The sequence below is a fragment of the Myotis myotis genome, unplaced genomic scaffold, assembly GCF_014108235.1.
Source record: "Myotis myotis isolate mMyoMyo1 unplaced genomic scaffold, mMyoMyo1.p scaffold_m19_p_6, whole genome shotgun sequence".
NCBI lineage: Eukaryota > Metazoa > Chordata > Mammalia > Chiroptera > Vespertilionidae > Myotis > Myotis myotis.
Genome location: NW_023416368.1, coordinates 78,249,482 through 78,273,718, shown reverse-complemented (window position 1 = coordinate 78,273,718; position 24,237 = coordinate 78,249,482). Strand labels below are relative to the sequence as shown.

At 59.5% G+C, this 24,237-nt stretch overlaps 2 protein-coding genes across 4 annotated transcripts; both read left to right on the top strand.

Annotated features, from left to right (window-relative positions):
• The first annotated feature begins 1,269 nt into the window (after positions 1–1,269).
• MIDN (midnolin) lies at positions 1,270–13,036 on the top strand. 3 transcript variants are annotated; one of them, XM_036315641.1, is made up of 9 exons: positions 1,270–1,418; positions 2,580–3,215; positions 4,273–4,360; positions 4,534–4,596; positions 6,589–6,717; positions 6,801–7,106; positions 7,297–7,441; positions 7,642–7,902; positions 8,628–13,036. In XM_036315641.1, the coding sequence occupies exons 2-9, from the start codon at positions 2,983–2,985 to the stop codon at positions 8,903–8,905; spliced, it is 1,503 nt and encodes a 500-aa protein (XP_036171534.1). In that variant the 5' UTR covers positions 1,270–1,418; positions 2,580–2,982; the 3' UTR covers positions 8,906–13,036. The 3 variants fall into 3 exon arrangements, with proteins under 3 accessions (XP_036171534.1, XP_036171533.1, XP_036171535.1); XM_036315640.1 differs by having other exon boundaries at positions 7,294–7,441; XM_036315642.1 differs by lacking the exon at positions 6,589–6,717 and having other exon boundaries at positions 1,271–1,418; positions 7,294–7,441.
• Positions 13,037–18,533: 5,497 nt separating this feature from the next.
• Positions 18,534–22,151, top strand: LOC118659347 (cold inducible RNA binding protein). The gene is given in 8 exon segments (XM_036315648.1): positions 18,534–19,045; positions 20,100–20,208; positions 20,293–20,399; positions 20,492–20,630; positions 20,725–20,806; positions 20,920–21,115; positions 21,117–21,284; positions 21,287–22,151. Coding segments are annotated over 7 exon segments (894 nt in total). The 5' UTR covers positions 18,534–19,045; positions 20,100–20,105; the 3' UTR covers positions 21,386–22,151.
• Positions 22,152–24,237: the final 2,086 nt, after the last annotated feature.

Below are 24,237 nucleotides of genomic sequence, written 5' to 3'. Positions count from 1 at the left end.
CTTCATCCGCCAGTGTGGTTTCAGCAAGGTCAGGGACCAGCCTGAGATCACAAAGTTCTGCCTACCCCAGTAGCAACATCCCCACCCCTTGGAGGTCCCACCTAGGCTGTTCTGTTTCTTCTGCCAACTCCAAGCTGGAAGCAGAGCCCCTACACTGGGCCCCTCTGCCTGTGTCCACAACCTGTAGCCACTTAAGTCTCCAGATCTTTGCAGTAGCTGTTTCCATTTCCTGGAGAACCATGCTGTGTTTGTGGCAAACCGCTATCCATCCCTCCACACCAGCCCCAGTAACTCCTTCCTTCCAGCCAAGTCCTGACTGACCTTGTGGGGTTAGGAGTGCCTGGGAGTGGGAGTGGGGCAGAGGCCATAGGAGCATAGGGTGAGAGTCGGAAGGAACAGCCCTGGGAGGGATGCTGAGGGTAGAGGTGGGGATGGTCATCCCAGATGAAGAAGCCAGAAAAGTGGATAGGGGTTGGGTGAGTAGAACTTTGGGTCCCTTTCTAGGCAGAAGGGTCAGGAGGACCAATAGAGCCCCACCACTAATCAGGGTCATCCTCAGAAAGCCACCAAAATGACATGCCATGCTCCTGCCTGTGTGGTCTATTTCCTAGTATGTGAAATGGGTAGGGGGGTTATGCCCAGCCCAAAGGATGGGCAGCAGCCTGTGAACTTGCATTATGGAACGATGACAACATCACTGGGTCTGAGTGAGGGACCCATACTTCAGGCCCCAGGGTGAGTCCTGCAGGATATTCATTCCACCCCATGGCCACCTAGGAAATAGGCTCCAGGGGCCAAAACCCTCCCGAGGTCACAGGACGTGTGATGACTGGCTGCACAAGGCAGTCCTGGTGCTGGTTAATCGCTCCATAAATGCCCTCTGAGGTCACTGTTAAGGGATGCGCGGCCCCAGCACCCCCACTCCAGGCAGGTGACTTGGGCCTGTTTTCCTGGACTGTGCTGCTGACTCAGGCTCCCCTTCCCACGCCCCGCCTTCCGCCTTGCAGGCACCCCCAGGCGGAAGCACAGGGCTTGGAGCGGCAGAAAAATGTCAGGGAGTCCGGCTGTGCACCCAGAAACCCAATACCCGTGGCCCAAGTAGGGGTGCGACCGAGTCGTCGACTAGGACAACCGTGACCTCGGGTTCGGTGGCATTCCATGAGCGCAGTCATTGACGGCCAAGTGGCCCGGGCCGGGCGGCACTCCTGGGCTCTGGCCCACTGGGAGGGGCGGCGATGGCCTGCGTCATTGCCCGCCCGGCTCCCTCCCACCACCCCTGCCCGCCCAAACTCCACCCAGGGAAGGCGGCGCGGATAAAGGTTCAGGGCCGCCGGTGCGGCCCCATACCTACCCCACCACGGCGCACTGGTTCTCGACCCAGGTACATTAAAGGACTGTGGTGACCTCCGACTGGCCCGGTGAGTTGTGGGCGGGATCTCGCGGGCCAAGGAGGGGTTCCCCGCTCTAGGCTTTTAAGGTGCCCCACTTTTCTTTGTTCTTGGGACAGGCAGGGTTTGGGATACCTCCAGTCCTGGGAAGCACCCCTTCCCCCACGGGACGTGGAATGGGTGGAGCGAGGCGCAGCCAGCACCCCCTTCACAGGACCTGGGCCCCTGCCCCACCCCCCCGTCACTCCCCCTCCCCGGAGTGACCTTGAGCTAGTTGCTGTTCCAGCCTGCTTTCCGGTGTGTACGGCCTCAATGATTTAGAGGATTCACACTAGCGAGTCTCTCCCCACGCCCGAAGTCGGTCGGCTTTGCCCTGCCCGGGACATTCTCGCGCCCCCTCCCCAGGACTCTCAGCAGCGCTCCCGGATGGGGGCCGGCAGAGGGCGCGCCAGCGCTGCTGACTCACCGCAGCCCGGAGCAGAGCCGTGCGCGCGGGCCCCACCAGGGACGCCGCGTCACGTCATAGCTCCGGCGGGTGCGACTCAAGAAGCAGGTCCAGCCCGCGAGACTGGGGTGGGACGCGAGGTAGCACCAGGGTCCCCCCGACACCGGCCACGTCACGGGATGCAGGACTCGCCATCAGCTCGTGGAGACCTCACGCCCCAAAGTCGAACCTTCCCGCGAGCCGCCGAACATGGCCCAGCCACGAGGCGCGGGTATTGCCCCTCGCTTCCGCTCGCGGTAGCTTCCCGGACGGACGCGGGAGAGGTCACGCGACATCCTGCCCATCCTGGCGCGGGGACAAAGCCGGCCCTCACGCCACACAGCTCCGGGAAGAGGTCCCGAGTCCTCCCGGGCCGCTCGCCCTTTGTTGTGGGCACCAGGCCTTATGAATGGCCCCCGGCGCGGGCGGGGGCGTGGGGGCCGGCTTCTGCGGCTCCAGCTCCGCCCCCGCCGCGCTCCCCTTGGCCACCGGGGCAGGGGCGGGGCCAGGGGCGGGCCCTGCGGCCACGTGGGGCAGCGCCGCGGCTACAGCCATTGGCCGGTAAGCGCAGCCCACTAGGCCTTCGGCGCGCGTCGATTGGCCGGCGCGGGCCGGCAGAGTAAGTAGTGAATGGGAGGGGGCGGAGGCCCCGCCCCTTGGAACGTTGCTACATTATAACTTTTTTTTCTTGTTACTTTCACCCCCAGATCTTCGGAGCGGCGGCGGCGACTGTTGCTAAGGGAGGTGACGCGCCGAGAAACGCGGCCCGACCGGCAGACGGCAGTAAGCGCGGTCAGCCAGCGGCGCCCACTCCTCCGGGACCCTCCCCCCGCGCCCGCCTAGTCTCGGTCGACTCCCGCCGCCCTTGAAAGAAGCCGCAAGTACAGTCCCCACCCCCGGAAGGCGCCCCAACGAGCCGACTCGACCCCGGAGCGCCACTGAGATTCTTGATTCGCCATTTGTTCCTGGGACCTTCTCGAAGGGGACACGCGCTGCCCCTCATACCCGGTGACCCCGAGAACCCTGGTTCGGGGAGCCCCGGCCCTGTCCGGAGGCGCGGCGAGGATTGGCGTTGCCCCGCGGACCCCAGTTCCCCAGCGCGGGCCGGGGATGGAGCCGCAGCCTGGCGGCGCCCGGAGCTGCCGGCGCGGGGCCCCTGGCGGCGCCTGCGAGCTGGGCTCCGCGGCGGATGCAGCGTCCATGAGCCTGGCCATCCACAGCACAACGGGCACTCGCTACGAGTTGTCGGTGTCCCCCGACGAGACGGTGGAGGGGCTGCGCAAGCGGCTGTCCCAGCGCCTCAAAGTGCCCAAGGAGCGCCTGGCGCTGCTCCACAAAGACACGTAGGTACCGAGCGCCGCCCTTGCCGCAGCGCACCCCTGGCCTGCTGCTCCCTGTGTCCCCGGCCCCCGGACGGGAACAAAGAGCTCGCAGCTCGGGAAAGGAAGGGGGCGGCCAGACCGGGGGTGGGGGGACTGGCGCGCTCTCGGGCGCCCTCTGCTCGGCCTTGCTTGCTTCGGCCCCCTCCCCCGCCTGGGGTCGCTGCACAAAGGCTGCTGCGACGGTGCCTCCCGCTGGGCTCAGGCGACACCCCTCGCGGGACGATGGGAGCCCTGGGACGGCGCGGTGCTCCCATCTGCGGGGGTAGGGGGGCCGCTGCTGTCGCTTCCCCTGCCTGCTTCTCCGCCGGCTTCCGCATCTGCTCGGCAGGCCTCTGTGCGTCTGGCTGTCTCCTTCCACTTGCGTCTCTCTGCCCCCCTTTGTTCTCGCCACGAGCGCTCCCCTCAGCCTTCCCCTCCCCCTCCCCCATGGTATTTAAATCGCCTCCAGGCTGGGAAGCCCTCCTCCCGCTGGCCTCCGGGGACTCGCTGTGTCCATCCCCAGCGGAGGGGCCTCGGTGGGGGAGGGGCAAGAGGGGGAGGGTCTCCTTTGTCTGAACGGCGGCTGCCTACGCCAGTGAAGGAGGGAGGAGGGGGAGCCCTGCCGGGCAAAGCCCCTGAAGGCTACGTCCTGTGGCCCCACAAAGAGGAGCCCAGGGCTGGAGTTCGTGAATTACCGGCAGGGCTGGCCCTGGGGTGGCTGGGAGGGTGTCACAGGGCAAAGTGGGGCCCGGGTAAGGAAAAAAAGTGTCTTGCTGAGGTGCAAAGGGGGTGCCCCACTCCAGAGTTGGGGTTCCTTGAGAGAAGGGGTCTGAACCACTAGCATGGGGTCCCAGGACCAGATAGTGAGCCTCGCCCCCACTTTCAGGGCCCAGGGTCTAGCGGCCAGGTAGAGATGGGGGTGGGAGGACTTCTGTCTCCCTAGCAAGCACTCCCTCAGCGTCTGCTTCCGCGTCCCTGCCTGGTCTCTGCTGTAGCCTCACCCTCTTCCTTCCTCCCCCTCCCCACCCCACCCCACCAGCCGGCTCAGTTCGGGGAAGCTGCAGGAGTTCGGCGTGGGGGATGGCAGCAAGCTGACTCTCGTGCCCACCGTGGAGGCGGGCCTCATGGTAAATGGCTGAGGAGGCCCCAACATGGGAGGGCAGCGCCCTTTCATGCCAGCATGGTCCCCCTCACACCTGTCTGGGTTCCCCCCCACCTAGCAGGGCCCTCCCAGCCCCTGTGCCCAGGTGCCCAACCTAGAATGCATACTCAGGGTCTCTTCCCCTCCTTCTCTTTGTAGTCTCAGGCCTCAAGGCCAGAACAGTCTGTGATGCAGGCTCTGGAGAGCTTAACAGAGACCCAGGTGAGACTCAAGTGCCGCCCCTCCTCGCCCAGGGGCTAGCAGGCCCCGAGCCCAACCCCTCTGGAGAGCCTGGGGTTGTTTCTGTTCGGAGGAGGCCTGTGGGAGGGGACTGGAGCTGCTCCGCCTTCTTGCCAGCTTGGCCTGGTCACCCAGCTTCCTCTTCCTCCTCCCCCCAAGCACTCACCACCTGACCTTGAGGGCCTTCTCTCCCACGGTGGCTGCCATGGGGGATGGGGGCCCAGCTTTCACAAGCCTGCCTGCGGGTGACCTTAGCCCAGGCTCCCACCCCCGGGGCCTGTGTCCCTGAGTGCCCCCCCTCCAGGGCCACTGAAGTTTCCCCAGAGCGACCTTTATAAAATTTCTGCTAGTGGGGAGAGGGAGGGGCTGGCCTGGGTGACACTCCTTCCGCCTTTCGTGACCCCATTGTGAGGGGTGGGTAATCACCCCTCCCCCTCCTCTTTCTGGCCTTTGTTCTCTGCCCCAAAAGGGGAGGGGAGGGGAGGGGAGGGGCAGGGTGGGGGCAACCAGGCACCCAGCGAGGCCAACACAGGATGTTAGGAAAATATTTAGTAAGCAGCCTGGAGGAAGATGAGGAGGGAGGCCTGGGCTGGCCCACACCCAGGTTCCCGGTTTTGTTGCAGCCTTTCCCCCCTCCTTTTCTCATTTTTCTGGCGGCAGGGCCTCCTCCCAGGAGGGTGACACAGGCCTCAGCTATCCGCCTGCTGCCAGGGTGGGGGAAGCAGGCTGCTGCCCTCCCCTAGAGGGGGTGGGCAGGTTCTAGGCCTCCCTGTCTGGGCTGGCCAGCCGCAGGAAACCTGCTCAGCCGCTTCCCTTCCTCCTGCCTGAGGCCCTCGCCCCCTCCCCGACATGTAGCATCCTGCCCTCACCAGCCGGCTAGTGTGGAAGAGGGGGGAGAGCAGTAGCTGGGTGGTCTGCCATCAGGAGGGGCAGCCAGGTGGGGAAGAACAGGAGTCCTGGGAGCCCCAGGGTGTCTCCTAATTTCCTGGGGCAGATGTGAACTGAGCTCCCTACTCTTGGGGGGGTGATGTGGTTGCCAGGGGGGCCCTCTGTGTTTGGTTCACATCCGCCCCGGGGTGCCTGCGAGGGAGATAGGGAGGGGGGCTGGGTGGATTGACTGGGCTCCCAGGGCTGCTCCCTGCCTGGCACCACATCATGCCTGCCCGGTTGCCCTCCCCAGGGAGGAAGTTGCGGGAGGGAGTGGGTGTGGGGGGGTGACCCAGCTGCTCTTGGGAGCTACCCCAGGCCCTTTCTGCAAGGGGCATTTCTGGGGGTGGGGGAGGGTCATGCAGACTGGGCTGGGAGGTGGGGGCTTCTCACTGCCTGCCTCCCTCGCCTCCTCCCCAAGGCCCCCAAGCAGAGAAGGTTACGCCAGCCGCTGCCAGGGGAGAGCTGGGAGGCGGTTGTTCTGAGTCATCCAGCCTCTGTCACTTCTCAGAAACCTCCCCCCCGCACCCACCCCAGCCCGGCCCCTGGGGACAGTTCTGTGCTAGCCAGGCCCCACTGCAGACGGGTCAGAGGCACCTCACACCCTCGGTGAAGGGGGACCCCAATTGGAAGGTTCATGTTTGCATGGGCTGTGTTCAGGCCCTGCGGGACCCTGGCTCCAGGGAACCAGTCAGGGCCCCTTCCCACAGTGACGCCTCTCTCTCAGCCTCTGCCCCGCCCAGGACAGATAAATATTTATCTTGAGAAAGCAAAGGTTAGGATGAAGAATTTGTCCGGCAATTCCACCCACTTGCTGCCCACCCCTGTGTCTTAACTGGGAGGGGGCCTGAGATAGGTCTCTCATAATCATAGGCAGAGAGGATCTGGGGGTTTGAGAGGGTGGGGAAAGGCACAAGGTGAGGGTTATTTGAGGGCAGTGACCTCTGGCTAGGCCCCGCCCCCTCTGGCCTCAGTTTCCCCTTAAAAGAACCAAGCTGGCCAAGGAGGGCCAGGCCCCCCTGTCTGACCTGCCTCTGTCCCCCACAGCCCCCAGCGGCGCCCGGGCCGGGCCGGGCTGGCGGAGGCGGCTTCCGGAAATACCGATTCATTTTATTTAAGCATCCGTGGCACCGACAGGGACCCCAGAGCCCAGAGAGGGGCGGCGAGAGGCCCCAGGTCACACAGCGTGGGGGGGCTGGGCCGGGACGGGCTGGGCGCCTAGGGCTGGGACCCTGGGGTTGACGGGCCACTCTCTGCAGGTCAGTGACTTCTTGTCAGGCCGCTCACCGCTGACCTTGGCTCTTCGAGTGGGTGACCACATGATGTTCGTCCAGCTTCAACTTGCGGCCCAGCACGCCCCACTACAACACCGCCATGTGCTGGCAGCTGCAACCGCTGCCACCCGTGGGGACCCCAGCATGACCACTCCTGTGTCCTCTCCCTGCCGGCCAGTGTCCAGTACTGTCCGTGTCCCCCCAGTGCCCACCAGCCCTGCACCTGCATCCCCCTCACCTGTAACAGCCGGCTCCTTCCATTCCCACTCAGCCCCCACCACCTGCCCCGAGGTGAGTCTGGGAAGGGCTTATCCTTCAAACCCAAGGGTGGGCTGTTTGGAGGGGGTGGAGAAGGGACTCAGAGCCCCTACTGCATGTTTCAAAGGCCATCGCTGGATCCTGGGCTGGTGGGTGGTCCCGGACCCTGAACCCCAAGGCCTTTTTTTATACCCTAAGCTATGTCCCCCTATTCCATCAGCAGATGGACTGTTCCCCTGCTGCCAGTGCCCGGGCCAGCCCCACATCCACCCCTGGGGGCAGCCCCACCTCCCGTTCCCGAAAACCTGGTGCCATTATCGAGAGCTTCGTGAACCATGCCCCAGGGGTCTTCTCAGGGACCTTCTCTGGTAGGTGTCATGGCTTCTATGTTGTCCCAGCAGTGGTCACATGCACACACCTCAGGGGTGGGACGCTCACCATCCCACCCTCAGATCGTGACCCCACAGCAGGCTTTGTGTGTACCCATGTGTGGGTGGGAGTCTTTGTGTCATTCTTGCCCCAGGGTCCCATCCCTTGGGCATTCACCAAGACGCTCTGCCCCCTGTAGGCACGCTGCACCCCAATTGCCAGGACAGCAGTGGGCGGCCGCGGCGGGACATCGGCACCATCCTGCAGATCCTCAACGACCTCCTGAGTGCCACGCGGCACTACCAGGGCATGCCCCCGTCACTGACCCAACTGCGTTGCCACGCCCAGTGTGCACCTGCCTCTCCTGCCTCAGACCTCACCCCAAAAACTACCTCCTGTGAGAAGCTGGTGGCCTCGGCCCCGGCCGCCCTGAGCCAGGCCCGCCTGGGCAAGCCCACGGGTGAGTGTCCAAGGCGCCCCACCCATTCTCACCGCTCAAGGCCCCTCTGTGTGCAGCTCAGAGCAGCTGACCCACCTCAGGCTGGGGAGGCACCAGCTGCCGTTCGGCCTGCTCTGAAAGAGCCTGAAGAGAAGGGAGTGTGTGTTGGGGACACAAAGTGTCCTTGTGCCTCCCGAGGGGGAGTGGGGTTCCTCCTCACATCCTCCTCGGGCACTTTCTCCAGATGGCAGGTGGAGCCTCTGTGAATGGCCCAGCCAGGCGAAGGGAGGGGGCTGGCTTCCCCTCCTCGATGGCCCCGTGTTCCCCCACTTGTTTTTACCCTATGAATCCGGAGTCTCGCAGACTGGTGATGCCACTCTGTCCAGTGGGCCCCCAGCCCAAGCCACGAAGGGGAAACCATGGCCAGAGCTCGAGTTCCTCTGTCACAGAAGCAGCTGGAAGGGCTCGAGCTGCAGTTAATTCATGCGGTGACTGTGTCTTGAGTGCTTGTCTTGGACACGGCCCTGCCCTCACAGGGCTCACAGCTGGTGTGCTGGACTTTCAGACAAGTTTTAATAAACCCACAGCTCCCAGGAGTCTGCTGGAGATTCATTCCCTGGATACTCTTGATCAACTCCCTCAATGGAACTAGTGTCCAGGAGGCCCTGGACTGTGCCTAATGCTGGGGGGCATTTGCTGGGGGTCCAGCCTCTCCCCGGGGGTCATGGTCATTGCTTCCTTTACAGGGGACCGGCTGCGGCAGACGGAGAACCGAGCCACCCGCTGCAAGGTGGAGCGCCTGCAGCTGCTGCTCCAGCAGAAACGGCTCCGCAGAAAGGCTCGGAGGGATGCCCGAGGCCCCTACCACTGGCCACCCAGCCGCAAGGCCGGCCGCAGCGACAGCAGCCCTGGAGGCAGTGGTGGCAGCCCCAGTGAGGCTGCGGGCTTGGGCCTTGACTTCGAGGAATCTGTCTGGAAGCCAGAAGTTAACCCCGACATCAAGTCAGAGTTCGTGGTGGCCTAGAAACCTTGTCCCTCACCCCTGCCCAGGGTGGCTGAGAGCATCGCCCAGCTCAGGAGGGCAGGCAGTGGGCACTGCAGGAGGCCCCTCCCTCTTCAGCCAGCGTCCTGGTTTTTTAAAATTTTCATTTCTTACCATGGTTTTCCAAACCCTCCGTGGCCTTGGGTTCCTGCCTCCTCGGTTCAGCCTCACATCTCCCCACCTCTTCCTCTGTACCCCCACCCTCCCTCAGCCACGCAGGGTCCTTCCCTGCCCACCTTCCCAAGCTCCAAATATGTAGCAGTCTGTCCAGATGGTTCAGAGCAGAAATGAGGAAGAAGCCCCCCCTTCCGCCAGCTCTGATGCTCCACCCCCCCACCCCCCTTCAGGTTTAAGTCTAAAATGTAGATGCCTCATTTGCACTTTACAGACAGGAGGGGGCCACAGAGAAGAAAACCCCCACTGCCAATTCTGGTCTCCGCCTACCCAGCAGGGCCCCGCGGGGCTCCAAACACCTCACAGGACCCACAGCTGCACCAACCAGGGGCTGTCTCTTCCACGTCTGTACTACTTTCTCTTCTTAGTTTCTTTTTCCTGGAAAAGAAAAGCTGTTTCAGGGGAGGCTGGCCAGAACCTGCCTTGGAGTGCGGGTCTGGGTGTAGTCAGTACCCTTTCCTGGCAGAGAAGGGACGGAGGGGAACAGATTTGCTGCCTGCCTTTGCTGGCCACGCACTGTGTGACGCTCTTCTGATGCTACTCTCCAACCCCACATCTTTTTTTTTTTTTCCTGAGCTCTGGGTATTTATAGACTGTTAATTTTCTGACTGAGCCAATAGTAGTTGGGAATCTCTTGAAAAATCAGGAGAGAAATTGCTGTGGGGTCGGGGAGATGCCCCCAGCCCTACTTCTCAGCCCAACCTGAGTGATCTGGGCCTGTGGACTGTCGGGGTGACTCTCCTGCAACCTGGAGGGGAGGGGGTGCTGAGCTGTGAATCTCATGGTTAGGGGCTACACTGTAGCATTAACCCCTTGGGAGGGTTGCTGCTGGTCTAATTTGGAACCTCCCCACTCATGCCCATGCCCCAGGGGTCTTCCGCCCCAGAGCAGAGGGACAGGAACCTCCCCTTAATTGGGGCCATTTCAATGTGGGTGGAGTTTATTTTTCATTCACTTTTTTTTACTGATAAATGGAGATGTCTGGGCCTTCCCCCCACACACACCTGTCTGTCCTGCAGGATACCCCACCCCCTGCCTGTCTCCTTCCTTTTGTCCTACTTGTAGATGAACTCCCCCAGGTCCTCACTCCTTCCCCATATGTGTTTCAAGTTAATGGTTTCAGATGTGAACATCATGTGTTAACTGTAGCTCTGTAAATTTTTTTTGTGGGGGGGGGTGGGCGGGGAGGAGGGGTCAGAAAGTTAGGGGTCAGAGATTTGTTTTGTTTTTTCTAAAAGGAGAGAAGAGGGGCAGATTTGTTTTTGAAAAACTGTCTTGGATACCTATTTAAATGTGTGTTCTCTTTTATTTTGAACAATTTTTAAGTAATGTCTATACGCCCAGGCAGGAACCACCCTTGCCCGGCCCCCCTCCCTCACCATGCCCAGCCCCTGAAGAAAGCATTACCAGTCCTGGGGGTTGGGGTCGGGCTGTGGGGTGTGCCTGCACTTTTCGTGAGTTTTCTGTATGAAAAAAGGCCTACACAAACACCAACACCATGATTTCAAGTAATAAAAAGACGCAAGTGAAAGTCCCTCCTGCTCCCCTGGGGCGAGGGAGGGCTGTTCCAGAGCTTGATAACTAGTGGTCTTACATGCCTGGGAGGGGTGCCTTTATGAGGTGGCATGCTGGGTCTCCCACCATCTTGGGTGTGAGTGGATCTCATAACATCCCAGGCCCCCTCCCTGATTGAGGGTGAGGGTGAGCAGGAAGCTACCCCTGCAGAGGAGTGGCAGGTAGGCCGCCACCAGTGCCCAAGGCCCGAAGTCCAGGGTATGGGTAGGGGATGTGTGGGGCCTTACCCTCTCAATTCCCTGCTCTGGTTGGCCCAGACTTGAGCCCCCTCCCAGGATACCACCAGACTCCCCACCCCCTCTCTAGTAAGGAATCCATCATTCCCAGGGCCTGGGGCTGTTGTGCAAGGCCACCAGACCCAGTGTGAACTCTCCCTGGCCTTGCATTCCAGCACTCCCCAACCCTGACCTTCATGCATCCAGCCTCCAGGAACAACCCTCTCTTGGCCTGGGAAGTTTCTCAGTTTGTGTCTCCCACTTCTCTGGGATCTCACCTTCATCTACTTGGGGTTGGACAGACACAGGACAATCATTTACTTTACATGGATTTCCTCATTTCACAAGTACTGCTACCTAAGATAATTAACACCTCCCATTTCATAGAGGAGAAAACACTGGTCCAGGAGGTGACTCCCACCCCTGGCCAATTTTTTAAATTGGAGATTGATTTGTTGTTCCAGTTATTTATGCATTCATTGGTTGATTCTTTTAATTTCTATTTATTGATTTTAGAGAGAGGAAGGGAGAAAGAAACATCAATTTGCTCAAATTATTTTATGCATTCACTGATTCTTGTTTGTGCCCTAACCAGGAATCTAACCCGAAATCTTGGTATATGAAAAGATGTTCTCACAGGTATCTGGCCAGGCCTCCCGGGCTGGTTTCTGATGGCCCAAGCTCCTGCCCTCCCAAGGCCCAGCTCCCTGGGACCCCAGAAGGAAGGGAAGGGTTCCCTCCCAGAAATACCGTGGAGGCATCTTGTGGAGGCACTGGGGCCCCTCCCACCGTCCGTTCACCCCCAAATCATCTTTGCCCGCTCACAGCAAAAAGGAATCAGGGTGTCCAGGTCAGGCTGATCACTTCAGACCTGTGTCAACGGAGCAAACGCCCCCGCCGGTGGTGGAAGCGTGGGTGGGGCAGTTCAGGTGGAACCCCCACCTACGCAATCCGGCTGGAGGGAGGGGGAGGGTAAGGGCCTAGCGCTGTGACCACCGCAGAGCTGGGTGGGGGATGCAGAGGGAGGGTGTCCACTCAGGAACACGCTGAATCACGGGGCTGTGTATGCACAATGCAGGGCGGGGAACACTTGCCCTGATGCCCCGGAACTTACTCCCTCTGGGCGCAGCCCCGGAATCAAGAGTCACGGCCCTGCCCAGGGGTCCTAAGAAGACTCCACCCCGCCTGGGGCTGAGGGCCGCAGTGCAGACACCTACAGGAAGTGCGGGTGGGGGTGCCCATCCGAGGTGTTGCAGCGGCGGGAGGTCAGACCATGCAGGAGTAGGAGGCACGGAAAGGTAAACTGAGGCCCAGGGAGAGCAGGGACTACTGGGGCCGCAAGTGTTGGGGTTGGCCCTGAACCGCCGCCTCCCCCATTAACGAAAAAGATGAATGGGAAGAGGCGGCCCCGGAAACCACAGGGATGGAAACGTGGTTTCCAGGGCAACGCGCCTTGGCAGGGCTCTTACGTCACCGTACAGCGGGCGCCCCGCCCGCCCCCTACCGCGCGTCGGCGGCCCAGGCCCCGCCTGCCACCGGTGACGCCTCCTCGGTGGGTGCGCGCCGGGCCTCGCACACACCAACAGGGGGCGGGGCTGCCTCCCGAGGCAGGACCGAGCCCCGGCCGGGCCGAGTGCGCCCGTGTGGCGCGGAGGCGTTAGGCCCCTCTGGCCGCAGTTTTGACGCCGGCGGATATCTTCTGACGGAAGAGGAGGCGGGTCCGGGGGCGCCGCCCGTGCCCCGCCCCCCACCCCCTCCTGCCTCGGCGCGCTCGAGTGCGCCCCTTCTTCTACGCCCAGGTGTTGACTGCGGGCCCCTCCCCAACGTCCCCGTGTGCGTGACCCCAGGCTGGAGGAGTACTGCAGTCCCCAAGCTGGGAAGCCCAGGAGACCCAATGGGAAGAGGACACTTGGAATGAGGCTTTGCCCATGGAATAGGAGTTTGACAAATAGAGGAAGAGGCAACGGGGGCCCCAGGCGCGTGCAAAGACCAGGAGACATAAAAGCAGGAGTCAGGTGAAGGGAGCAGAAGCCAGAACATCCAGGACGGACAGTGGCTGGACGCTGGGCCTGGCCTTAGGGGAGAGGCCTGAGAAGGGACAAGTGGGGCTGGAGCCTCCTCTGAAGGGGCCCCCTGTTCAGAGAGATGACTGGCAAAAGGGCTGCAGGGAGCTGGGAGACTGGAGGAAGGTGCCCCTATGAGCTCCTGGCACCTGGCCAGCCTCCAGGCAGAGATTGTTGAGGACCCGAGAGGGAGAGGTTAGGGTGGCAGGAAGTTCATGTCGCTGCCTGGGTGTGGCTCAGATTAGTTCTGTGACCAGAAGTCACTCAGAGAAGTCAACAGTCAGTGTGAACAGGGTAGGCTTTGCCAGTTGGGGAGGATGTGAGCCAAACCATTGGTCCAAGGCAAAGAGCTTAAGACTGAGATGAGGGTCAAGGATGGTGGTGTTGACTGGTTGGTGTGGACACCAAGGTGTGGAACCTGAATGCAGGTGGTGGCTCACAAGTTGGCCGTGCTCCTGGGGTGATGAGGCCACTGTGGGTGGTCAGGAAAAGGTCACTGGGGTCATGGCTTTCTACTTGAGGCCAGAGTCCTCTGGGGGTGGCCAAATGGGTCACGGTGGCTAGCTGCATGGTGGTGTTGAAATGCCAAAGGCCAGAGTCAGTCCTGGGTCGCTTGGGGAAGACATTAGGGAGCCAGGCCCCTGGCCAGGAGCCTTCTGGTGAGATGGGAGTGAGTGGTATGCCACCAGGGACAGCTGCACCCCAAGCACTGGGCAAGTGCCCCGGGGAACAGCCACCCCCAGCAGACCTAGTGGAATCCGCCCTTCTCTGCAGGCTCATTGGGAATGGGAGTTACCAAGCCAAGGGTGCTGGGGCCCAACCCAGGAGTCTTGACTCCAGTCCCACCCACGGCTGCCCAACCCTGGGAAGGCAGAGGACCAGTGGCCTCTGGTGTAATTCTAACCAGGTGAGCAGCCCGCCTGTGGGTGGGGGCAGGGCCACTGTCACCTGGGGCCCTGCTTCCCAACTGCCCTACCCTGATCCTGTGTCCAACTGCCTCATGTCTGCCCCTGGTCTCTATCCTTCTCTGCCTACCTCTCCTCCTTCTGCCCAGTTCTCTTTCTCTGTCTTCATCCCCTTTCTTTTTGCCCTGCTCAGCCTCTCAGCCTGTCTTTGTTCTTGTATGGGTCTCCTATTTTCATCTCGTCTCTGTCCCACCAGCCCCTCCACTACTTCCGCCCCATCTCTGGAAGCCCCCTCCTCATGCTTGGCACATTCTGGCCTCCACCCCCACCTCAGTGCCCCTCCCTGGAGCCAGCTACTGCTGCCTTAGGTGCCCAGGACCAAGGGAGTGGGGTTTGGACCAAGGTTACAGGTCTGGGAGCAGATAGGGGTGGGGAGGGTATCCCCTAACCCTTCTGGAATGTGAGCAGGGCCAGTCCCAGGAAGTGGCAGGGAAAGGCAGCCCCCACAGGCTGGTCCCAACTGCATTCCCACACACACACTCCCCAGATGCTCCCCACAGGCCTCCTGGAGAAACAACACCACCTCAGACTCCCACACAGGGCCCCTCACAGCCCCAGATAGACTAATCCACCTTCTTGCTGGACACTCACATGTAGCACCCTTCTTCACAGTTCATCAGCACCCTGCTCTGCAATGTAGCAACCCTAATACACAACACCCCCACACACCCCCAAACCAGCTCCAACCCACACTTTGGTCCCACCACAACCTCAGTCAACTGAGTGACCCTCAAATCAAACTGCACCTCAACTCTTAGCTTAGACAAGATCTCCCTTAAGAAAAGTACAAAATTGGAAGTTACACTGGCAGCTGGCACCCAGGTCCTGGAAGAGTTGCTCACCCAAGGCAGTGTCCTCCCCAGACACACCCAGCACTCAGCTACAGACGCACCCACACAGGCCCAACTGGAGCCTCGCCAGGTGATTCTGGTGGGGACAGGTGCAGGGGGGTGTGGGCACATGTGTGGGCTGGTTGCCGCACAGCTCTTCCCTGAATCCCTGCAGCTGTCAGGGGAGGGGGCACTCTACCTTTGTGTCACTCCAGTGCTGCCATGGAGATGCCATAAGCCCCTTGTGCCTGCATGGAGCCTGTGTGTGGGTAATGACATCTTGTGTGTGGGGCCAAGGTCAAGTGGACAGGGCATCCCTCGGGATTAGCTCCTTCTGATACAGGTCCTATGCCTGAATGCATGTTTTTGGTGTGTGCTTGCTCATCACTGCCTTTACCATCCTGCTTGTGCCTCAGTTTCCCTCAGCAGAAGGGACCGCCATCCAGGTCTCTGGAGCATCATGAAATGGGGAAAGAGCAAACGTGTGTGTGACAGAAGAGTCAGGCTTGTGGCTCCCACAGGCCTTCTACCCAGGAGCAGGTGGGGGCGAATATACAAGATCTGTGTCTCCTTGAATCCCTTAGGGTCCCATTCTGCAGCCCATCACATGGTGCATGCAGTTAATGGGGACTGGGGTCACGGCCTGGCATATACACTCTGGGATGGGGGCCTGCGCAGGTGCAGAAGAACCAGCCTCTGCAGTCCTGGGCGGTGAGTCACAGGCAGCTCTACCAGGTGTCCCCCTGCCCTGTGCATCTCCCTCCACGTGGAATACCCCCTCCTAGAAAACAGGAGAGAAACTGAGCCCAGCCGGAGACAGCTAAATCTCTTCTGTTCACAGTTGGCAGCCACCTAGAGCCTGCTAGGATCAGAAGCCCCCACCTCCTCCTGCAGGTCTGAACTGGGTGGAGAGCAGTTTAACCCTTCCTCCTCCTGGCTCTGGCCTCCTGTGTCTCTCCTCTGCCCAAAGAGACCCTGGCCACTGCTGATGCACAGCTTGTGTGCCCATCCCAGGGACATAACTCATGCTACCAGCTATGGACACATATGCTTTGTGAGCCCCAGCCCATGAGAGTCATGTATACCCAGCCCTGTCTCTGACTTTCCCACATCCACATCCGTATTGCACACAACCCCCCTCCCCCGTGATCTTTCACATGTGGTGTGTCATGCAAGCATGTTTTCATATGTGATCACACACACCTCCACGTGTTTGCCCACGAGTTCCATGCACACACAGCCATCCCGTGTGCACACGCACATAGCCCCATTTTCGTGTCCACGCAAGCGTCCCCAGGAATACTTGTTTCTCTGTTTCTGTACCCACGAGTCCACTGCCCACGGGCACACATGTGCACCACACCTGGCAACTCCCGCACACATTCAGTCTCCGCTTCCGCCACCCTGGCTCTGGACCCCACGGATTTGGGCCAGGACCATCCCGCTTCTGCGCCCCCGCTCGGCAGCCGCCAGGTGCACCAACCGGCCCCCGCCTGGCAGGCTGGGAGGGGGCGGTTATTACGCGGTACCCGGCTCTTCCAAATACAAGCGTCTTTCATCCCAGCCACTCCGGTCCTGGCCCCAGACCCTCAATAGAGCCTTCCGCCTGTTCATTAGCTTGGGTGGGGGTAGGATCCGGCAACCCGCGGGTGGGGCACTGTGGAGAGGGCGGAGGGGGCGGTGCGAGAGCTCGGCGGCCACACCCCCGTCTCCTTGGCGACGCCGGGGCGGAGAGTGGAGAACCCAGCCCGGGGACCAAAGTTGGGTGATTCAGGAGGCCGGCGCCCCCTCCACGGCGGCCCTCTGGGGAGGGGCTATTTGTGAATGAGCCGACCGGGTCCTCCCGGCCTAATCCTCCATCCCCGCCAGGCAGGCGGCGAGCACCGCGCGTTCCCGGCCACAAATAGCAGCCTCGCCCCCGCCCGCGGCTATTTTGAGCCACCTCCTCCCGGGCCACACACCCTTCCTGGCTCGGGCTGAGGCGTGGGGCGAGACGGGACCCTCTCCCACGCTGAAACACGAGGCGGGCAGCCAGACTGCATGGCGGGACCCGGGTCAAGGCGACAGCTAGGCCGCAGCGCCCCCTAGTGTCCGCGGCGTGAGCGTGACGCAGCGGCTGCAGCCCCCTGAGAGCACCCCACGAAAGACACACTGTTCTGATTACGCACCGAGTCACAGGAACAAGCAGACACAGGTTACCACAGAAACAGGTACGGAGACAGGTTACACACCTGTGACGCAAGTACACAATTCCCACACAATGCCCGGTGCATCTAGTGACTGGTATCCGCAGGTGTGCAGCCCGTACCCAGCAACGGGATTGTAGTAAACGCTTAATAATTGTGTGCTGGTGGAATGAATGAATGAACAGGACACTTCAAGAAACCAGGGCAACTCTGAACCACAGAAAGTGGTGCAAAGCGGAAGGGGGAGGAGCAGAGGGTGATCAGGGCACAGTGGTCCTGGGAACCCCTGGTCTGAGCCGGGACAAGGAAACGCCCAACCTGACTTTTCTGGGGAAGCAGATCAGAAAGGGTGAGCAGGAATTGCTCCCGGGCTAGGGAACCCTGGCCTCAGATTCCCCACAGGCGGCCAGCAGGAAAGGGAGCTGAGTGCTGTTATCTTTCTTTGCTCCTTTTAATAACCACCTTGCATAAGTGGCTGACACAGCAGTAGGCTGCTGCTGACTGGGAGTAATGTAGAGGGGCTGTGACGTGGGGGGACAAGCTGCAGAGGGGACCACGATGAGTCATGAATTGGTACCTGGGAGAGAGGTTCCCAAGACTGTGTATCACAGGAGACAGTGTCTGTTCCCAGGCAGGTCCCTGCTGCATCAGCTAGATCCACCTGAGAGATCTAGAGTGAGACTGGAATTTCTCTGGGGTGTCTTCTCTGAAGACTCTCGCTAGGGTCTTTGGTCTGGCAGGCAAGGTTCTGCACTAACTTCCTCTGCCCCGAGGGGCTTTCCAAGGTGTAAGGCTCTCTGTAAAGATGGTTCTCCTGATAGCAGAGATCTTGGGACACCTTTAAAAGACAGGAAAAACGACACAGGAGGAGGAGCAGAGTGGCACCGGCGCCCCCATGGGTAGTGAGTGGGTTCTGGGTTTGCTGAGGCAGGGGTGCTGGAGCACCTGGTAGAGGGGAAGCCAGGGCTGAGCTGAACGTAAGTCTACAGTGAAGACTCCAGGATGGCCCAGTTGTGGGCTTGAGAGGCAAGGTGGGGGTCAGCCTGTGGTCGAGAGCTGGGATGCACAAAAGTATATGGCCAGGTGAGTATTGGGGTGTGGATGAGGTGAAGCCAGGATTGGATGGGAGTTGGGTGTGGGTAGGGGTCGGGATTTGTAGACAAACTTGGTTGGGTAAAGTTGGGATGCCCCAAAGTTGGGAAGTAGGAAGAATTGGAATGGTGGTGAATATTGGGGCCCATATAAATGAGCTTGTCTCAGTAGTGGGGTTTTGGTGGGGTTTGCGGCATATCACCTGAACTGGTGTATTCAGGAGCTTTGAGCCCTGGAACTGCGTGGGTGTTGGTTATGTGGACTGGTGTCGGGGTTCAGATGAAATTGGGTGTCAGAACTGGCCCTCGGGCCCTAACTGGTTTGGCTCAGTGGATAGAGCATCCGCCTGTGGACTGAAAGGTCCCAGGTTCAATTCCGGTCAAGGGCATGTACCTTGGTTGCGGGCACATCCCCAGTAGGAGGTGTGCAGGAGGCAGCTGATCGATTTTTCTCTCCCATTGATGTTTCTAACTCTATCTCTTTCCCTTCCTCTCTGTAAAAAAATCAATAAAATATATTAAAAAAAAAAAAGAACTGGGCTTCGGTGTCTATAGGAACCTGAGTGAGGTCGGTATGTCCGCGATTCACGTAACCATCAGCGTTCTCTGGGGCTCCAGCCTCTGGCAACTGCGGCTGGAGGGCCCTTTGTTCTAGACCCGGAGCCGGCTCCCGGAAGTGGGTCGACCCCGCCCCGCTGCCCGCTGGCCCCGCCCCCCGCTCGCAGGTGGCGGGGGACGCGGATGCACGCGTCCCCACCAATCACGTTGCCTGTCGCTAGCGCGCGGAAGGGGGCGTGGCCTAGACGAGCCCGGCCCACAGCTCATGAATATGAGGCACGGCCTCTGCCTATGGGGCTTGGGATTGGCCAACGCGGAGCAGGGGGTGGCACCCGGGGGCGGAGCCAGGAGGCGGCGTACATAAGGCCAGGCGCCCGGTTACCCCCCTCACTCGCACGTTAGGAGGCTCTGGTCGTTTCGCACCGTCGTCTTCCTGCCTGCGTCAGGGACCTGCCCTACTCAGTGGTGAGGGTCCCGGCGGCACCGGCTCCGAGGGCCCCGGGCGGCGGGCGGCCTGGGGCCGGCCGGATGAGGCAGGGCGGCGGTGGCACGCCCCTGGGCAGGGGTGGTGCCTGGGCGGGCCCAGGGTGGAGTCCGCCCCGCCGGCGGCGAGGGGCAGCCGTAGACCGGGCCGAGCCGCAGCTTGAGGGCGTCCCCTTAGAGGCCTAGGCTCGCCCAAAGCGGGGCGCCACCGCAAAATGGCGGCTGCGAGCGCGAGGCTGCGCCCCGCGAAATGGCGGGAGCGCCAAGTGCCCGGATGGAGTGGCGCAGGGCGCGCGCAGGGCGCATGCGTGCGGCCGGGGCGGACCTGGGGGCGGTCCAGGCTCCCGCTTCCCCGGTTTCCCATTGGATTTGCACTAGGGGAGTACAGCCTTCGTCCCCGTGTCCCACTCTCCTTTCGGCACCCCAAGTTGGGCTTCGAGTCGTGTGGTTCTAGAGACATGTGGCAGAGGTTTCCCCAGTCTGGGAAGGGTCGGTCCAAGTCACCACCGGCCCACTTGCCCCCTTCACGTTGGAGCCCCCCGCGTCGGGACTCTGCCCAACTCCCTACAGAGGTCCAGTACCCGGCCACCCCACAGGCGTCCTGTGGTGGACCAAGCACTTTGCCATCCCGCACCCCAGTGGTCCTGTTAGGAGTTAGGCGTCTGTTTGTAAAGGGGAGAACCAAGGTGCACTCGATGGGTGACGAGGGAGGCAGATACCTGCATGCCTTTAGTGCCCAGCCCTAAATATCTCCTGAGGGCATCACCTGGGGTCCACAGTGCTTCACTGAGGAGTATGAAAACCGGGCCCGCTCTCAGGGAGACCTGAGTAGGGACGGGGCCCTGGGTGATAAAGGGATTAACAGCTTTTTAAAATTAAGTTCTGGGTGTGGGCTTGGGGTGATAAATGGCAGAAAGACAATTTTTCAATGTGTCCCCAACAAGCATATGTCATTTGTATAAAGTAAAATAGGAGGTGGGGGGTGAGCGATGAAGCCCTGGAGGATCTCAGTGAGGATTTCAACAATTTGCCACAGGCCACCATGGCATCAGATGAAGGCAAGCTTTTCGTTGGAGGGTTGAGTTTTGACACCAATGAGCAGTCGCTGGAGCAGGTCTTCTCAAAATATGGACAGATTTCTGAAGGTGAGGCAGTGCTGGACTGGCAGCGGCTGATCAGGGCTGCTTTTGGGGAGGTTAAGTGCTGACTGCAGACTTCTCCCTCCACAGTGGTGGTCGTGAAAGACAGGGAGACCCAGCGGTCACGGGGCTTTGGGTTTGTCACCTTTGAGAACATCGACGATGCCAAAGATGCAATGATGGCCATGAATGGGAAGGTGAGGGGCAGCTGTCTGGGGGTGAAAGGGTTCAGGCTTGCGGGACAGGGAGGCTCAGAGGTTGACCTGAGCCAACCTCTTGGTCTTCACAGTCTGTGGACGGGCGACAGATTCGAGTTGACCAGGCTGGCAAGTCATCTGATAACCGATCCCGTGGGTACCGAGGTGGCTCTGCTGGGGGCCGGGGCTTCTTCCGTGGGGGCCGAGGCCGGGGCCGTGGTTTCTCCAGAGGTGAGTGCCACTCTTGGGGCCTGAGGCCCTTGAGGACATGATGGGAGCACTGCTGGAAGGAGCTGGCACTCACTTGTCTTTCCTGTCTCTGTAGGAGGAGGGGACAGAGGCTATGGGGGGAGCCGGTTCGAGTCCAGAAGTGGGGGCTATGGAGGCTCCAGAGACTACTACAGCAGGTGAGGGCTTAGTCCTGCCTGGGCGTGTGGGAGGCTTGTGTTGGGACGCTGGCACAGGGTTGGGGTGAGTACACTAAGCTGCCTTCCAGCACCCACGTGTGTCCTTCCTACAGCCGGAGTCAGGGTGGTGGCTATGGTGACCGGAGCTCTGGAGGGTCCTATAGAGACAGCTACGACAGTTATGGTAAGTCACGCTCTGAGGGCCAGTGGTGGGAGCTCAGCAAGCCTCAGCACCCTCTATGAGCGACACTCAGACCTTGTCACTGTGCTTGCCCATAAGGGATGAGATTGCCCTCTCAGGTCTCCATGCCAGCAGCCATTTCTACAACAAAACATAAAGCTAGACCAGACTGACCAAGAAGGAAAGGGAGACGAGGGGCCTGCCAAGCAGGCAGCATAACTGCATGTGCGGCCACCCGGCCCCGCCGCCCTTGGCTGTGGGGGGGGTTGGTTGCTCCCGAGGCTGCAGGGCCGAGCCCTCCAGATCTGGACCCGGGAGTGGAATGCTGCCTCTTGTTGCGTGCTTCAGTGCTTTTACACTGTACCTGCTTCTTGTTCTCAGCTACACACAACGAGTAAAAATCCTTCCTGCTCAAGATCGTCCTTCCAATGGCTGTATATTTAAAGATTTTGGGAGCTTCGCTGAATCGTTAATGTGTAGTGAACACACCTCCTTGTACCCACTTTTGTAGTCTAATCAGTTCTGATCTTGTCAAACACAGCCTGACTGCTTCTGACCCCCGAGATGGCTTCAATACTAGACTTTACTTTTCAAGGAAACACTGTCCGTTTTTAAGGGTTTTAAAAACGTTTTGAAAAGCACTTCAGATTTTACTTTTTTCTTTTTACCATGAGCCATGAGTTTTTTAGAAAATCATCGGGGGTTGTGTGGGTTTTTTTTGTTTTTGGTTGTGTTGTCTTTTTTACTTCCCTTTATAGTGGGGTTGGCCTGGTGAAGTTGGGTCCTCCGATTCAAACCTCTTTGAGATTGGACGGACTCTGAGTCTGCTCTCTGTTGGAAGCTGAGGGAGCTGTGGCTTTTTTCCAACTTAATGTACCGTTTCTGAGTGTAGCATGGTAGGACCTGTCCCAAGTCCCAGGTGGCAGCAGAGGTGCCTTGCCACTTGGGCCCGGCCTGTACGGCCCATCTGCTGTGTATGACTTACAGTAGACTTGGAGATGTCCCCAAGAGGTTCTTGAAAATGTTTATTTATATTGTCCTTTTTTACTGGAAGACGTATGCATATCCCATTGATGTTGTATTTGAAGTGGTTAAGGAATTCTTGTACACAGTTTTTTTTTTGGCTTTACGAAGCAGATTAAAAAACCATCTGAAATGAACCTCGCTCTGACAATTTCCCTTTCATTGCTCAACACACTCCTGCTGCGAGCTCTTGGCACTCAGAACTCAGCAGAGAGGGCAATTTGAGAAGCAGGTCTGCGAGTCCTGCCTGAGGCCCATGGAGAGCTAGACCAGGAAGGCAGAGTAAACTGACACTGGCGGGCCCCTGGTGACAGCCGACTGCCACCAGTCCTGGTTAGGTGAGCAGGTGGCTGACGGGAATGGGTAGGTTGGACGTTGAGGCAGCCCCTGGGAGGCTTCTGGCAGTGGCAGCCGGAGGGCTCAATGGGGCGGGCAGTGCAGCAATGACTGGACCCACACGGGCACCTGACGTTGACCCGACTGCCTTAGCCTAGAAGCAGGCCAGAGAGCAGACGGCAGGCAGTGTCCCTGGGCGACCGCAGACTGACTGCTCATTAGCTAGCTCTGCTGTTGCTTCACAAGTTCTGAGAGTTCTCCGCTAGCCTATGGAAGCTGCAGCCCCTCGGAGGACAGAAGTGTTGTGCGCCCAACAGAAACCTCTGAGACGCAAGCTGCTCCCTTGGCTAGCTCATATGTGGAAATAGCCCTGTAATTCGAGGTAACTCCTTTTGCTCGTGTCCACATCCCTCCTCTTGTCAAGAGCTCATTTGAAAGTAAAATTATGTGCCTGGGAATGTTTTTATGACTGCTTTTTTGTTGTTGTTTTCCCATTTTCTTTCTTTTTTTTAAAAAAGTCAAGCTAGAATTAAAGTCAGACCCCGGCTGTTTAGCCCTTCCCTGCCTGCAGCCAGGCGAGCATCCCAGGAAGTTTCACCTCACGAGTAGGTTCAATCTGTAAGCAGGATTAGAGAGCACTGAACATCCTGCCTTCGGATTTTTTGTTCATCAGTTGACAGTCTTTTCCAGACCTCCTTAACTCATATTCCTAACTATAGCTCTCTGATGTCTGTTGCCTCCATGAGTTTTTTTTTCCTAGAGCCCACACCATTCTCTAAGCAGCTCCATCCCAAGTGGGTAGCTGGCTCTGCTTAGGGATGGAATGCTGCCTGGCCAAGGCTTAGGCTTGCCCTGGTCACACCAGCCCGTGACAGGGCCTCTGCCAGGATGGCCCAATGACTAGCTTGAGACCCTCCTAGGAGCTGTGGATGGTTTAGGGGGAGGTGGGAAGCAGCTATTAGCATGTCCAAAACCCTAGGGGTAACACTCCTTTGCTTTGGCAGGTTGAAGGGAAGCCAGTGCAACTTGGAAAGGTGGCCCAAGAACAGTGATGACCTGGGGTCCTGTCCCATGAGGGACTTCACCTCGGAGCAGGAACCAGATGCCCACCCCCCTGCTCTCTCAGCTTGTCACCTGTAAGTGCTTTTCTGGGGGGTGACACGTGGTTCTTTGGCCTTGACAATGCCTGGTCCTTGTGGGTTCTCTCTGGTTTCCTGTCTCACCTACAGCATGGGTGGGGGCAGTTTTCTGTGTGTGCCTGCTGCTAGAGCCAGCTTTAGTTCTCCCTTCACTCCTTCTTCATTTTTCCAGCAGGTGTTTTATTGGCAAGGTTGGAGTGCAGGGTTTCAAGTCACTCAGGAGGACGGTGTGTGGCAGCCTGCACGTGGCCAGTCCTCACCTGCAACAGTGTGACAGATGTGGAAGTCAGATTTTAATAAAGGACTGGTGTGTCTACCTAGAAATCTGAGTCTGGTTTGGGGTGCGACCGAGGAGGGTGGGTCCCTGAGCCTCAGGTGGAGGCTGGGTGGGAAGTGGGGCTCCTCTAGAGAAAGCCTCTTCTGGCTTTGGTTCAGGGCACTAGCTGTACTCAAACCAAACAGACCAACCAGTCACTTCATTGTCTTCTTGGTTGGTCTGGAGGCACACTCAGCCTAAGTGGAGGAGGTGGTGGTCCCTGTGCTCCCTCATCTGAGATATGCACCTGTTTCAGGACCCTGGCAAAGGTTTTTTGTTTTTTAAAAGTACAGCTTTTTATTGATATTGGGGGTGGGTGGGAGGTGACACATTGATTTGTTGTTCCACTTACTTAGGCATTCATTGTATGTGCCCTGACCCTGGATTGAACCCAAAACCTTGGTGTATAGGGACAGTGTTCTAACCAACTGAGCTA

Bases quoted from the DNA above. Each gene is read 5' to 3' on its own strand.
- MIDN (XM_036315640.1), top strand. From the start codon at position 2,983: ATGGAGCCGCAGCCTGGCGGCGCCCGGAGCTGCCGGCGCGGGGCCCCT. The intron at 4,361-4,533 runs GTAAATGGCTGA...TTCTCTTTGTAG, and splicing joins CCGTGGAGGCGGGCCTCATG to TCTCAGGCCTCAAGGCCAGA. The intron at 6,718-6,800 runs GTCACACAGCGT...CACTCTCTGCAG, and splicing joins GGGGCGGCGAGAGGCCCCAG to GTCAGTGACTTCTTGTCAGG.